Source organism: Pieris napi, chromosome 3 (genome assembly GCF_905475465.1).
Source record: "Pieris napi chromosome 3, ilPieNapi1.2, whole genome shotgun sequence".
NCBI classification, from domain to species: domain Eukaryota; kingdom Metazoa; phylum Arthropoda; class Insecta; order Lepidoptera; family Pieridae; genus Pieris; species Pieris napi.
In genome coordinates, this window is record NC_062236.1 from 10,146,479 (window position 1) to 10,162,753 (window position 16,275).

Below are 16,275 nucleotides of genomic sequence, written 5' to 3' on the forward strand. Positions count from 1 at the left end.
GAAAACTGTGACACGAGAATTTTATATATTAGATATATAATTGTGGTTAATTTTTACTTCGCAAAACAATTATTGCAAGTCAAAAAGTTCAAGCCCATAGTCAAAATAATTATACTTTCGTTTATTGACAATTTACATTATTTATTAGAATTGTTATAATATATAATCAGACCCGTAGTTTATGCCGTTATCGTGATAAATTGTTAGATTGTTGAAATCTTAAGCCATTTGCAAAATTTGAATAACGTCAATAAAAATGATTTTTTTTAATTCGTTTTTACTACAAACAACAACCTGTATTTAGTAAATATACAATGAATAGTTCCCATCGATAATATTTATAAGAGAAGAATGAATTTGAAATGGTGTTAAATTTATCAACTAACTTCTCAATTTGTTTGTATGAGAAAATAGGGATTTTATTTAATTACATTGCACTATAAAAAAAAATACGATTTTTCCACGATGTATAGTCATATTATTAATAACTCACTTTACGCTGGGAAAGGTATGAAGCGAAAAAATAACATTTGTACTTTCGTAAACCGGGTGACCTTAAGTTAAGTATTAATTTAAGCCGGTTCGCGACCATGAAACAAATCGCCTAGTGCGTTTAAATCTTTCTTAAATATCAAATTAAAGTAACTGTAATATTTTGGATAACAAAAAAACACAATCTAATTAATTTGCGATTTTTGTTTTAAAATAAGTGTTGTTTGATGATTTGCTATTTTAAAAGAGTACCGAGAGTTTATTACGCCGGCTTTTTCTCTCGGCCTACACCCTCTGTCTTCTTTGCCGATGAGTAGGGATGTCTACCGATTCAAATTTTATTACGTGGAATAAGTGATACCTGTATATAATGTTCCATAGTAAACATATTTTATTTTTTATTTTTATTTCAATCAGTATAAAGACGCGAAAAGTAAAAAAATATATTTCTTCAAGTTAAATTTTTGAGGCAATATTTATACATTACATGCCGTTATTAGTGTGCATAGGCATTAATGTTTCGCTGTTAAGAGAGTTAAGAAGAATAATTTTAATGTAAAAAAAGTAAAAACTCTAACACGGAAACAGGTCAAAAAACTCCTTGTTTAAGCTAAAAGTAGTTTATTTACAATCTAGTCTTAATGATGAGTAGTTTGGCGTAGAGCCAATATTCTAGGTCCTAATGCGGTTTAGTATTATCAACACCTTCGTGAATCCGTATTTCCTGCGCTATACGAATTCAAATGTATTTTATAAGCCCCATAATCTAAGCACACAAAATAGGCATTTTCAATTATAAAATGTTTCAACCATGACTCAATGTTAATTTCCCCGTTTTTTTTGAGGCTTAATATCGATCTTCGAGAAACCTCACATAAATGACTAAATATGAAAAATCTACAAAAAATTCCCTTTTAACCATAAAGGCAGGCGGAAAACTCCCACCAAAAACCTGTGGTACCTACGAAACTAACAATTTAAATGAAGCATCTGTAGCAAAAGTCAAAGTCAAAAGTATAACATAGTGTGACAAATATTTTTTGTGAAATGTGAGGGTAGTTCGAAATTAATTTTTGTAGACGATGATCATTACTTTATTTTGTTATGCCACAGAAATATTTAGTAGAGATCACTATTGAAGGAATTCTAATGATCTTTAAAATATAATATTAGAATTGAGGGTAGTTTAATATAATTTCTTGTAGGCGAAGAAAATAATCCTTACATCATTTTGTTTTGTTACACAAATATCTAGTAGGGACCTCTGTTGAAGGAATTTTAATCACATATAAATTCCTTCACTTAATATGTAGAGACAAAAACTTACCAACCACCTTATATAGCAACTTTAACCATAAGAGAAACGCTAATGAAAATGAACTTGAAGTAGCTCACTCCCTTTTGTGATTTATTCTCAGTTCGAACCACATATAGTTACATAAAACTATGGATTCCTATAGTATCATCACAGTTCAAAGAAACGGTTTCGGCTTGACCAGTTCCTGAGTGTTTAGAAGCGTGACTTATGACCTATTTTTGACGCACGGGAGACTTAGTGCTTAGTCTCATTTCTGAATAGTACCTTAATTTTTAGAGATATTTTAGTACAAAAATCAAAAATAATAGATTAAAACATGACTTTTGCTTCCATAACAGAACTACAGTCAGACACTGTCATATCAACACTAAATTTAATCTCTTTAAAAGTTATTTGTTAACCAAAAGCAGCATCATCGGCTCATGTCATAGTTATGTACATTTCAAATTGTAGAAGACATTAAACTCCACACTAGATACACGTTTCGCAAAATGATTAAAAAAAGTGCAGATTTCAAAGGGCTCACAAGACTGCATTAAAAATTCAATTTGACGCTAGCTGGCACATTTACGTGACGTGCAGTGCCCTCGGCTAAAACGTCACACTGGGGTGACCACATCTCATTTAAATATAGATATTAATCTATTTTCTAATCTGATATATATAAAAGCAGCATCACATACTTATTTGAATGATATATATACATAAGCATATGTGTTACTTTGCATTATGATTATATTTTATTCGTTAAATACGTATCACCTCGACGCCCGTCGTTCCACATTTGAGCGTTTTTTTAAGGCAGTTTTTGCCGCGCACCACCATTATGTGGAACCAGCTGCCCACTGAAGTATTATCGAACGAAATCGACCTAGGATCCTTTAAGAAAAGAGCGTACCAATTCTTAAAAGACCGGTCGCGAACTTGCGAGCAATGGCAATGGGAGTCTCCACGGGCGGCGATATCACTTAACATCAGATGAGCCTCCTGGCTGTTTGTTATATAAAAATAAAAAAAATAAAAATAGAAACCACTGAGTAGCAGATAGACTGTAGTGAGTCGAGTATCACATACCCCCGCCGCATTAAGTGCGTGGGATGCGAAAACGCATTTCCACCTTGTTATAAAAATAAGGCAAATAAAAAAATTATAAATACAAAACCATCCGATTCCTATATTAAAATAAATCAGTGGCGCTACAATCTTTTTCCGGTCTGGGTCAGATTTCTGAATCTGTTTCATGGTCAATATAATAGGCAAGTAGGTGATCAGTCTCCTGTGCCTGACACACGCCGTCGACTTTTTTAGTCTAAGGCAAGCAAGTTTCCTTCATCGTTCGAACGAATGGAAAATGCGCACATAGAAATAATCGAACCGGGAATCGAACTTGAGACCTCAGAGATGAGAGTCGCACGCTCAACCAATAGGCCGATTTTCATAAATATGTGATATGTTTTATATTATTTTTATAAAGTCCAATTAGAGACATTAGCAATGTTTTTAGTTGTAAAAATATTTCAATAAACGTGGACCACCTACTAAAAATACATCTCAAACGATGTATTTCAGGAGAGTTTTTATAAAACTAACGTTAAGTTTACACATAAATGCGTGGGGAAACCACTTTAAACCTTGTTTATGATTTATTTGTATAGACCGTGCTTTTATTTTTACTTATTTAACTAACTTAGATGAAAATATGTATAAGTCTGTAAAGGCTTATGTACATATTTTTTATGATTAAGAATAAATTCTACAATATACTTAAATATAATAATTAATCCTCATTTATTCCATGTAACATTTACAAAATATGTACACACACTTAAAATAAATAAAATTATATTATTATTAATTTAATATATAAAATTATATATTTTTTTCATGGACCTCTTATTGAGTATAGCCCTCCTCCATTTGGCTCCATCAATCAAAAAAATCAGAGTATTGTTGTCTACAATATTCTTATAGATACAAACATATTTTATGAAAATAATACAATTTGCCATCTAACAACAAATCCTTTAGATTGTTTCATACAACATATTTCAAATTGCAAGTATTAACTTACGTTGTCATGGCTAGAAGCTTTCTGTGAAATTAGCAAATAACCTGAATAGCACAGACATATTATTTCATTAAAAAATATACGATTCCTATTGCGTGCAAATTGATAATTAATTACAATTTCATCGAAATTGGCCCGGCCCAGTCCTATATCTTCCTAATTAATAGCCTTGTTCTAGACTTTAAGTACAACCAACTTCGGACTTAAGTAAATTAATCTTTCTATATATGCGATGGTATATATAATCGGGCCCGTTCTTTTTTAAAGAAATTGCTCCATGTTTCCGTGACTTAATGTAGTTTTTGTAAGTACGTTATTTTTCTAAGTTAGTTACGATATTTTTATATTCAGTAGTTAAGTGTAGTTTTAAGTTCAGTATTTTTTTTTTAATGTTCATGTTATTTATTTGGGTTGTCTGGAAGAAACTGCTTTTGCAGTTAGAGAATAAAAAGCCTCTTCAAGCATTATCATTTTTGTTCTGTTTTAAGTGATGTTACTAAAGTGTTATTATTAGTACGTTGTAATAATTACTATTCGTATTATATTGAAAAATTCAGAGCAATCAAATCGACATACAATTTTTTTTGCTTTTATAACCGACATGGGCTAAAAGCTTTTATTTATTTATTTTATTTATTAACACTTTGTTTCAGAAAAATTAAAACAATAACCTTAACTAACACAGTATTTACAATTTTCTTAACCGACAAAGTAATAATAAAAATAAATAAAATGAAAATCAAAACAAATTTAAAAAGTTTGGTCCCTGTGGCAGTGTACCTTTAACGCTGGCAGCATTTCCTCGCTGTATTGCGATACTTATTTGTTAAGCCAGGAAAGTGCCAGCTCTGGGGTCACCGGTACTATCTACAAGGCGCCAACATAAATCTTTAATAAGCGCCTGTGCACTTGAACCCCACGGCCCAAGAGTCTCTACTCCAAAGGGAACAAAATCGAAGTTGGAGGACTCTTATATTTGTGCCGTTTATTATTTTCTGCCAGCTCTGCGGCCGCCCCAGAAATATATTACAATTGACATAATTAAATGTGAAGGAGGGTTACTGGCGGTTTAAGGCTTTCGAGCGATCTCTTCCAGGCAACCACTCAAGATTCTGTCAAGAGTAATAAATAATACTTAGAGACGGTCTAAATTTAATACGTTTTTTAAACACGAGTCAAACTTAGCGCTAAACATTAACTCTGCATCTTAGCCATAAAAATTCATAACATTTAAAACTCAGTTCATATTTAATTTGCAAGACGTCTTTAATGACGCTTATGTTTCAAACTGACCTACTTAACAGGTCACTGCCCATTAACCCTTTTACATTTAATTGCAATTTGCTCCTTAAGAAAACTTATATTTTACTAGGTTTTAACTATGATTTGACGAAATTTATATAGTGATTTCCGGGAAAAATCTTTATAAATTGTTTCTTATTATTTATTGTCATGTCGTTAATTTAGAATTTTTATTATTGTGATTTTCATTTAATACAAAAGACAAGTTATATGTTATTATATATTTACATTACGTATACGTAAATTAAGTTCAGACGTAAAAGCTTATTTTAATAGAAAATAAGTTTAAGTTTATAAAAAAATACTGTAAAACTTTATAAATACCGACAAGTTTTAGCAAATATTTTTTAATGAAACTTTGTAATAGCGTGCCCTAATTCTCTTTGTGACATGCTCGTTCCGCTGCAGTGCAATCAGCATAGTTTATCTTTGACACATTATAAAGCGTGATATTTTCATACGATAATGCAATAAAGAACTCGTATCCGCAATGCCTATAGGATATTAATAATTATTAGAATTAAATGGATCGGTAAAGAGATTTTTGTAATTGTACTTGTAATTATGATTGAACATAATATTTAGAAAAGGTAAAATTCTTAACGTATAAGCTTATGTTTGTTACAAAATTACTACTTTCGCGTATTATATTTGAATCGACCAATAAGGAAATATCTCAATATGGTAAAAACGCTTGTAAAATTGGTATTCTCTTCATGGCATATATGTTACATATATGGCAACAAAGAGAAATGCAAAGAACTTTAACTGATACGTAACACGGTGTAAAAATCATAAACCTTTATCTGGATTCCTTAAAAACCTGACCTAAATAACTTTGGCTCGTAAAACATTTTTATGGTGTATACGAAGATCTTTGAACCTGCGCTGTGACTCATTGCATGATAATCAAAGTAACGGAATGAAAAACATTATTATAATTAAATGGTCATTTGATTTAGTTGTTAGTCGCGTTTCTCAACGCTATGCTCTAGAAGACTCAAAATATTTTAAAGAAATTTTTATTGACACAAAATAAATGCAAGTTCACCACTCTCACGAAAAAATAATAAAAAGTTATTTGAAACTTAAGTTTGTTACTTCATATATCATGGTACACAGGGCGTATACCCCAACCTCCGTGTACTATTATAGTACTACCCGAGACTACTTTCCAGTAGGTACTATAACATTGTACAGTACACGAAGGTTACGCCCAGTGAGATATAAAATTTGTTTTGTTATAATAAAAATGTCTTAAAACAGGTTTAATTTATTTAATTCTAAGCTTTTTGACACATAATGACAATGACAGTTGACAGTAGCTGACAGTAACTCCATTATTCCGAAATATATAGTAATTTAAATATAATACCAATAATAATTGCGACGAGATAAATTTTTCTACTAAAAACCGCACCAAATCGATAACATGGTGAGCAATTTCTTTCAAAATAGATAGCGATAATTTTATTTAAAATAGATAGATAATGTGTCGCCTAATTTATACATAACAAAATTAATTGCAAGTTCATCATAGAATATTGCATGTCGTAATTAATGTCTAGACATCATGTTGCGTGTAGCTAGTGATTACTACTATATTTCCAACATCAAACAAGAAGCAAATTCTCAAATAATTATTAGATTTTTTATATTTTCAATCTGTTTGTGGAATAATTCACCATTTCATTCTATTTAAAAGGAATGTATCTAATAGTTTGTTATACTAATGTTGCTTTACATACTTATCTTCGTTCGTTTAAAGGTAAATATTATATTTTGTTCATCTACATAACAAAATGAGATGAACTTCGCTAGTTACATTTTTAATCGTATTAAAAACATTAATAAGCACAATTTTATACTCAGTATTATCTGATATCAAACACCTTTTGCATTACTTTACTTTGTTTCTTGCATAATCTCACGTTCATATCTTTGCGGCAAGTTAAAACAGAATTATCAAGATTATTCGAATTGCACAGTTATGTAAATAATGCCGTTTTAAAAAATATATTTCATTTAAACATATTATTTATCTAAATTTTAGAGAAAGAAAAGGTATATCTTTTTGTAATAATTTCCATTTTACAATTATTGTTAGACAAAGATACTAGGCATGAATTGGGCTTGGAATACAGTAATAATTAAAAACGAACTAGAATTTATTAAAATACTTTTTTAAGTGTGACTTCTTTAGGCGCATGAGGGTAAAATTTTTACCATATATGAATATATAAATGATAATATATGAATTTGTTATATTATTTGGTAATAATTGTTACCATATTTATGGTGGTATTTCTACGTACATAACAACAACTAAGTTTAGTTCTGGTTTTTAATTAACCTTATCATTTATTAATATAGAAAGACTGGCAAAATTAAATTATGGGATTTGGGCAGCTTAATTACTCAATAATTAATTTACAAAGAAGTTTCACTTCTGACATGTGTACTTTGTACGCACATTTTTTTATAGATTTTACTTCTTTAAATCGATTAGACTATAGAAATTCTATTATAGTAATCACAATTTTCCGTCACAGGCATTCATATTTTTAAACACGTGATCTAGAAAGTGTTTACAATCGCACGAGTAATTCTTAGTTCCCACTGAAACAGCTGTCTTTACTTGTTCATAAGTTACGACATTTGATTGCAATCTAATATGCAATCAGGCTACACTAGGCAAAGTATGTTTATAGGCAATTAATGCTGATTTATTCGATTACTAAGTGAATTTATTCTTTATTTTTTCATTCGCTTTGTTAACGGTCTGGGTATGAAGTTATTTCATACTGTTATAAGGTCAAAAATGAGTGTGAAAGTGGGTTTTCCGATTAATTAGCATCTGTCCTGTTTGGAATATTTTACGCCAACTCATCAACATGAAAATATGTTATACACACAGACATATATCAATGAATTGCTGTTCATTATCTCGCTGAAACTTGAGAATGGCTGGACCGATTTGGCTAATTTTAATCTTGAAATATTTGTGGAAATTTATAGAACGTTGCAACGATGAGAAACATGTATAACTTATAATAAAAAAACAACAATATTACTATAATGTTTAGCTGTGAAATATATTAGGTACCTACAGAAGATTAATTTGTAAATGTCTTGTTACAGTCCTAAACCGATTTTGATGTTATTTTTTGTGAGTGGACTTCGAGAATCGTATACATTTTCAATTTGATGTTTTTATTTTATTAAAGACTTAAATATAGGACCTGTGTCTGTCTGTGCTCCCGCCAGTTTTATATATCTCTGATATTACTTCGAATACCGTATTATAAGTCATTAGTTACGCAATAAGATTTTAATAATATGTTTTAAAATCTATTTTATTCTTTCGGCCGATATTTTGATGTTTTTTTATAAATAAAATAGAATCAGAGTTAATAGATAAAAATCTGGTATGTCTTCATATTATTTTATTAACAATCGCATCAAAATATCACAGTAACGAAACCAATGGAAATGTATATTCAACAAAGATTACCAATTAAAATCACATTTATACTAAACAAAAAGGAATCGGACGTGACGTCACTCGGAGGAAACCGTGTCTCAGCGTGGAAGTCATCATTCCCATAGTGGAGTTACAGAAATACCATTACCATACACAAGAGACCGTATTCCTAACAATAAGCTTAAAAACAGAGCTCTTTCCAACTGGTTATTCTATAAACAGCTGTGGAGTGCGTTGTCCTGACGATTCCTTTTTTTAATCATTGTGTTTAAACAATCCCAGGCTGTAATTATTTATTAAATATTAGTTTTTTTCTTGTGGTAATGAATTTAAATTATCAATCGGAAAGCTGCTGCTTGCTGTAACATTAGTTTTATTTAAACTTAATCGCTCTAGTTACGTTGTTTTAACTGATGTACTCATTCGTCACTGGCTTTTAGTTTTTTTTAAAGAACAGTGGGCAAACGGGCAGTAGGCTCTCCTGATGTTAAGTTATACCGCCGCCCATGGACATTCTCAATGCCAGAGGGCTCGCGAGTACATGCGTTGCTGGCCTTTTAAGAATTGGTACGCTGTTTCCTTGAAGGACCCTAAGCCGGATTTAGTTTGTTTACACTGTGGTAAAAAGAGACGAAGAGCTTTATTAAGAGTCTATATTACAGGCTCAGTCTATAGAAATACATCTAATATTATAATTACGGTTATACGTTTGTTTTATGTTTACCACTAAGATTTAATAAGTTTATACGACAGAATTTTGAAGACATTAAATTCTCTAAGACGAAGTGGCGTGTTGTATTTCTAATAGAAGGCGCATGGAGGTTGCTATTAGCATAAAACAGAATGAGTCAGTCAAAGGAAATCGATTGTGATTCACTTGCACGCCAATCGTTTGCAATTTTACTTTGCATCCGCTAACTAATCATTACAATACATGAACTGTATTTAAAAGTAACAATAGGTAATATTTTTATTATAATTTAACAAGCAAAGGGACTTTAAAATTATGCTACGTTTACACAATTATTAAAGATATTTAATTCTAATTTCGAAAATGCGAATAATACTTTTTTTGCAAGAATATGGTAAAAAAATGTTATGGTGGTACAATTTAAAGTTCGCATATATTGCCACACATAATTGCGTGTAAATTTGTCTTAAAAGGTAAAATTTTACATAGAAGTTTGAGTCGTAGAATTATAGTTAATTCTTATATTATTTTATCATTACTTTGTATTATTAGTGCGGCTATCCTTGGAGGTACGGCCCGAAATTTAAAGTCCAGTGCATTCTTAACTATTTGAAAGCATTGTATATAATGTGTATGTTGCATTCTATGTGTTACTTTATATTAACGTAAACTAGATTATAGGTAGTGATTTTTGCTATATAAAATTGATAAAAATATAATTGCAATTTCATGCTCGAGAAAGTGCCCCAATGACAAATCCGTAAAATAACCAAAAACATTAGAGTAGCGTCATCGATATATTAATTATCATCCCATTTAACGACGAAAATTAAATTAAACCTATTATTAATTTAATGATATCCAAAAGAGTTGCGGAAAACCGTCAACAGTCGACTTCCTTAGACTTAAGCCAATTGTATGCCTTTTCTGTACATTGAGTGACAACTTCCCGACTAGTCAATGCAAACCATTTCCTTAAAAATATTACATTATGTATTACTTTAAAGGCTCTGTTACAATATATTTTTAACTGACTCAAAAAATTCGTATTATTACGTGTATTTAGTTTAATAGTATTTTTTTTATAATAGTGAATAAATTGTTATATATATTGACCTACAATAATAAAAACAAATTTTCTGAAGAAGAAAAAAATCATTTTTAAAATATCATGACTTTTTTATAGTTTTCTAAATATTTTCAATTATTGTATTATTTTAAATGTCATTCTCCATAATAATGAGGGCGCAATTAATTTAGCCTCATTTGCGGTCAGTGGTTCGCAACGACGGAAGCTTTTTACGGATATCCGGCGATACGCCGCTTTTACTACAGTCCACTGTACCTTCAATGTGTATTAAGTTTAATAATTAGTTAGTCCGTTTAACATACATTATTAATTTGTCTTTAACCAAATCCTAATCAGTGTTCCTAAGAATAATGTGAGCTGATAATAGATTCATCTAGGTTACATTTTTTTCTACTATACTGTATATTATAAAGTATTTTTCTCCCAAATATGGCATGGGCCAGACACTATGCCTGTCTAATTGAGTGTTATTGTCGCTTTCTGTGTATGATCCTTGGTTTTTGTTTACCATACCAGCGAATGCCAATTTCATAGAGTGAAATAAAAATATATATACATATGTATATACATAATACAAAATTTGTTTAAATTTTGCTACTTTAGCTAATTTTATTGAATTAGAACTCTTATTAAATAAGAACTTAATAGTTTACGGTCAAAGTAATTAAAGCAAATGCATACTCCAAACCCTGAGATTGTGCATTCTATCCCTAGCTGTGTAACAATGTATATTTCTTTTGATAAAAGTCATTTAGACACTCTTACTGTGAGGAAACCACACACAATGTGTATCAGTCAGAGCATGCTGGTTGCCATGCAAGTGGCATTTAAAGAAAGAAACAAATATAGAAATCAGAGGCAAAAATCAAAGGACACTACCTACTGCCACTGGTTTAATTTAATATAAATATGTTTATTCTATATATATATATATATATATATATATATATATATCTCTAACATTTCAACACAGTTACCACTGAAATTACTTTTTAATAGCTTCAACTCAAGTACTAAGACTACTGAAAAATTTAACTGCAGCATAATTATTGTAGGTGTTTTAGTAAGACATTATCAAATTATATAAACAAGAATGGTTAAATTGGGTCAGCATTAAGGTGTTAAACGCTTTAGATTCGTTCTAAAGACTATTAAATAAATCAGGTACTTACTTAGTTCCAGAGACTCGACGCAGTCCTTTGTCAAAGCTAATAAAATTAAACTCACAAGAAGGCAATGCACAAAAACACTGTAACACCTATACATATTGCCACAAATCGCTTGTTTTTTTATATCACACTATCATAATATTACACTCAACTTTAGCTATGCATAAAACATTTTGTATATAAAAGAAAATAAAGTCGAATTATTTTATTAAAATAAATAAAGGCACTATTCGGTACACATCCTAACATCAAGTTAAACGAGACTACACTGAACAGTGAACACTCACAGATGACAGAATACAGATTATGAACAACTTACAAGGAACTTCACTCTGCACAGTACAGTTGACAGTAAACACGACATTCGACAATAAAGATACAATATTGATTTGTCAGCTGTCAATGTTAGTATGAATATGAGAAAAAATATTGTAAACTTTTATTTAAAAAAATGATAATCTATAACCAGCTGAAACCCAAATAAAAAGCAATATCCAAATTTAAAAACCATCGAGCTAAATCGAACAAGGAAAAGAATATATCATCGAGTTTCAGTGCGCTGCACTAATTAAATATTAACGTGGCAACATTTGATAGTTCCATTGCATAGACATATTCGACTTCGTTTTATCTGATTTTTACTTTTGCAATTTTTTTTATTGAAGGTACCTACAACCTACAGTTCAATTGTAGTAACATTTCTTCAGTCGGTAGCCGGATCGGATAGGGCAAAGGTTTCTTTTATGTCATCTATTGTTCCCATAATTCAAATTAACGTTTGAATTGTAATATAGTACGTTATATTCATTAAAAGTGTAAAAGCGGCATAATTCTTAATTAAGTACTTTATTGTTTGATTTATTTTTCAGAAATGACGATGTCAACGTTGCATAGAAACGCAATTATAACAGGTAGTTTTGATTCGTACTGCCTCCTTTGTGAAGTTCATTTAAAGGAGAACGTGGAAGATCATATCAAGGTGCCTGAGCATAAAGAAAAGTTGCAGCATTCCAGCTATGTGCAGAAGTATAAATTTCATCATATACGGAAAGTAAGTAATATATGTATTATAATTATATATTATACCTACTTAATTTTTAATAAAATTAATTAGTTGTAAATACATAAAAACAGCACGTGTAATAAAAGATACTTACCTAAGTTGTTTTACCAATTGCAAAAAAAGTATTATTTATTAAACTTTTAGTAGGTATATTTTATCTATATAAATTATTCTTGTTATTTGTATATAAATTATTTATGGTTTACTTGTCTAGTGGACCATGATATCTTCTAAGGTATACATTTAAAAAAATCCTTGCCAATAATGCATGATATTTTAGATTTGAACAAAATTTTATGAGTAGGTAGAGAAGGTTGGCTACCTTAAAAGATAAGACATAGGTACGCGATCGCATAATTTTTTAGAACTGTTTTGAACAACCATTCCGTCATGCATGATTTTTACGCTTCATGAATTATATTTTGTAACATTTCTCTTAGATGCTCCGATGCTATTACTAGTACCATGATGTTATTTTAGTTTTATAATATTACCTGTGTCGGGATTATGTAGATTGTAGATATCATGTTAAGGTAGCCCTTTCACGTCTGTGTGTCATATAAAGCAATCGAACCCAGATGGTATACGAACCGTGAGTTCATCCGACTCATTTCAGAGGGTTAAAAAATAAAAAAAATATATAATTTTTTTAAATTGTCATTAATTGATAAAATAATTTCAGGTATTGAAAGGATACTATTGCGAATTCTGTAATATTCTGCTACCGACATTAGTTAACATAGGTCTTCATGTTACATCGAATGACCACGAACGTAAAGTAGGAAATGGACTTTTGAAAGAAGTAGATGGAGGCGTCACTGCTTTTGACCGGATGTTTATAGACAATCAGGCATGGAATGGTCTTATCGAAGACACAATTTGTTGCCTCTGCAATGAAGAATTTAATGATAAATCTGTGCATTTAAAGCAACCTTCGCATATCCTTCACCTGATTAAAAAAGGTGTACACATGAAGGAACGCGGAATTGTTTACCGAAATGTAAGTTAAGTAAATTTTGACTGTACGTATTTATCAGTGCCATAATTTCAAAATATCCTTTTTTTCTCAAACATATTGTAGGTAATAGTATTTTGCATACTTGAACATTCAGAATTCAGTCTTATAATAGAAATAAACTTAATGGCTCTGTATACAGAAAAAAACAAAATAAAGTTTAGCGTAAACCGCATTAGCGCAATCATTCTAAAAATACTATTTTTGTTTAGGTTGATACCACTACCTTACATTGTATGGTTTGCAATATAATCTTGGAAATTAAGGACGGTGATTTACATTTTGATAGTAGCCTACATTTGGAACAATTTCGTAAAAGCTGCGAACTAAAAAAGAAATTAGACGAAAATTCGATAAAGGCAAGAATCGACGATGTAATAAAACAGGAGGCAAAGCCGCCTGTGATTGAACATTCTACATACTGTGTTAAAAATAAAGAAACCGATGTCAAAATGTGCAATGATAATAATAATAATAGCAAAAATAATGACGTAATAAAAGCTCAAGAGGACAAAAAAACTAATGCAGCCAAAACTAAACCAGAAGAAAGCAAAATAGAAGACGCACTACGTCACCCATTCCAAGCTAAAGAAGAAGCAAAGATACTTGCTAAAAAAAACAAAATCAATTATAAGTTCGCCAAACAAAGCGCTTACTGCTACGTGTGCAATGTCACTATATCATCATCTCTAAAAAGAATTAAAGAACACATAGAAGAAAATAATCATAAAAAAAATCTTCAGGAAAATAAAAGAAATCAGGTACCAGGGAACTGTAAGAAAGCTAACAAAAACATTATTAAAATTCCTAATGCGTATTTCGTAAATCACTTGTTAGAGTATGAATTGAACCTAATACCCGGACCACTTGGTGATTGGGTTGTTCTAAATGGCGAACTTTGTATGATGTCTATAAGCTACTCAATGATTACAGTAAATTGGTCATTAATACGATGTCAAGCATGTAAGGAAACAGTTTTAAATCTACAAAACCACATCAAAAGTTCCAGACATGAGAAAGCGATAATGTTTATGCCCGTGGTTATTTCACTGAAAGGTGAATATGTTAGAGAGGTAAGTACCTACTGTACCTATATTAAAATATTTTGAAAATTTCGTCTTTCAAATGCCCATGCCATAATACTACAAATTATTTCACGTAACGGGCGCAGAGATACAGGAGACCTTATACCTATACCGCGACATGTTTAACTTCACTCGGTCTATATTTTATGCTATACCTAATAAATTTTTATAAGTATGATAACGCATTGAAAAAAATATTTGACATCGTATTATGTTAATAACTAGCAGACCGGCCCAGCGTTGCTGTGGCTAAGGTTTTTGTTATATTACATAGTAGCAAACTATTCAAGGGAAACGGTAGGAGAACACCAGTCATGGGGACCACCATGCTTTTTGGTGGTTATGCCATTAAATCGTAGCTTATGTGAAACGCCAAACTTTCAACACAGCGCCATCTGTTAGAATTGTGTCAAATAATAAACAAATAATTTGCAATAAAATAATATTGCGGGTATAAATTGAGATGTAAGCTATCCTATCTTTTAGGTTGGATCAAACTACACACGGTTGATTGATATCGGTTCGGTAGTTTAGGAGTCCATATCGGACAAACAACGTGACACGTAATTTATATATATTAAGATTTGATACGTATTTATTGACAAGGGTCGGTCACGTGCATCAATATGAGCCTTATAAGCCTTAGCTGAATTCAGCGTGATATCGGGGTTACAACGACCTAAACTAAACTTATGCAAGTTTTATTTAAATTTTTAGATTCAACCTGGACTCTACCACTGTGGTTTCTGCAATCTAGTAGCTGGAGATTGGGAAAATTTAACAATGCATTTGGAATCGGACAGCCATCGTACAAAGAAATTTCAATGTCGTTTAAAGCATGAGTATTTGAAACTAATCAGTTAATCAAGACAATAAATTACCAATTATTGTAATACGCCAGTATTTATGTTTCTTATACATTTCAATTGCTTTTTTAGACATTGCTCCTAAACAAATAAATCTACTTTGTTTTGGATAATATATTTATTATTTTCTTAATCTTTTGTTGTATTTTTCTATTCTAATTAATTGTTTGCTACTAATTCGATTTCTTATTACTTCTTGTACTATATATACATATGTTTGTTTATGAAATATGTTTATAAATGTTGTATTTAAAACTATACAAATGGTAGCAATTTAAGTTTTATTATATTTATGTGAATTTGATTGTTGAGTCTATTATGATAAGTACAATGTTGAAAATTATGCTATTTTCTTATTAATTTTATAATAAAAATATATTACTACATATATTGTTTTGTTGTAAGTTAAATCCTTCAAATACCTCATCCTAAATGAACTTTAGAAATTACTTATTATGTCAAACTTAATATCTAAATATAAAATAAAAACTGTCGGTTTGACAATAGAATATACAGTATTTACCTACATAGTAATAATAAAAATAATTAAAAGAAAATTTAAACAAATTTAAAAAGTAAACGCTGGCAGCATTTCCTCGCTGTATTGCGATACTTCTATTACTATTCTACTA

At 30.4% G+C, this 16,275-nt stretch overlaps 2 protein-coding genes across 2 annotated transcripts in view; one reads left to right on the forward strand and one right to left on the reverse strand.

Moving 5' to 3' along the window:
• The window catches only part of LOC125063712 (disintegrin and metalloproteinase domain-containing protein 12), a 59,021-nt gene extending 47,124 nt beyond the window's left edge, over positions 1–11,897 (reverse strand). The window contains exon 1 of the mRNA XM_047670292.1: positions 11,618–11,897. Coding sequence (XP_047526248.1) covers positions 11,618–11,711 — 94 coding nt within the window. The 5' untranslated portion in view covers positions 11,712–11,897. The remainder of the gene's footprint in view (positions 1–11,617) is intronic.
• Positions 11,898–12,271: 374 nt separating this feature from the next.
• Positions 12,272–16,031, forward strand: LOC125063788. The gene is made up of 5 exons (XM_047670430.1): positions 12,272–12,407; positions 12,484–12,665; positions 13,360–13,677; positions 13,905–14,765; positions 15,495–16,031. Exons 2-5 carry the CDS (start codon positions 12,486–12,488, stop codon positions 15,639–15,641), a joined length of 1,506 nt encoding a protein of 501 aa, XP_047526386.1. The 5' UTR covers positions 12,272–12,407; positions 12,484–12,485; the 3' UTR covers positions 15,642–16,031.
• Positions 16,032–16,275: the final 244 nt, after the last annotated feature.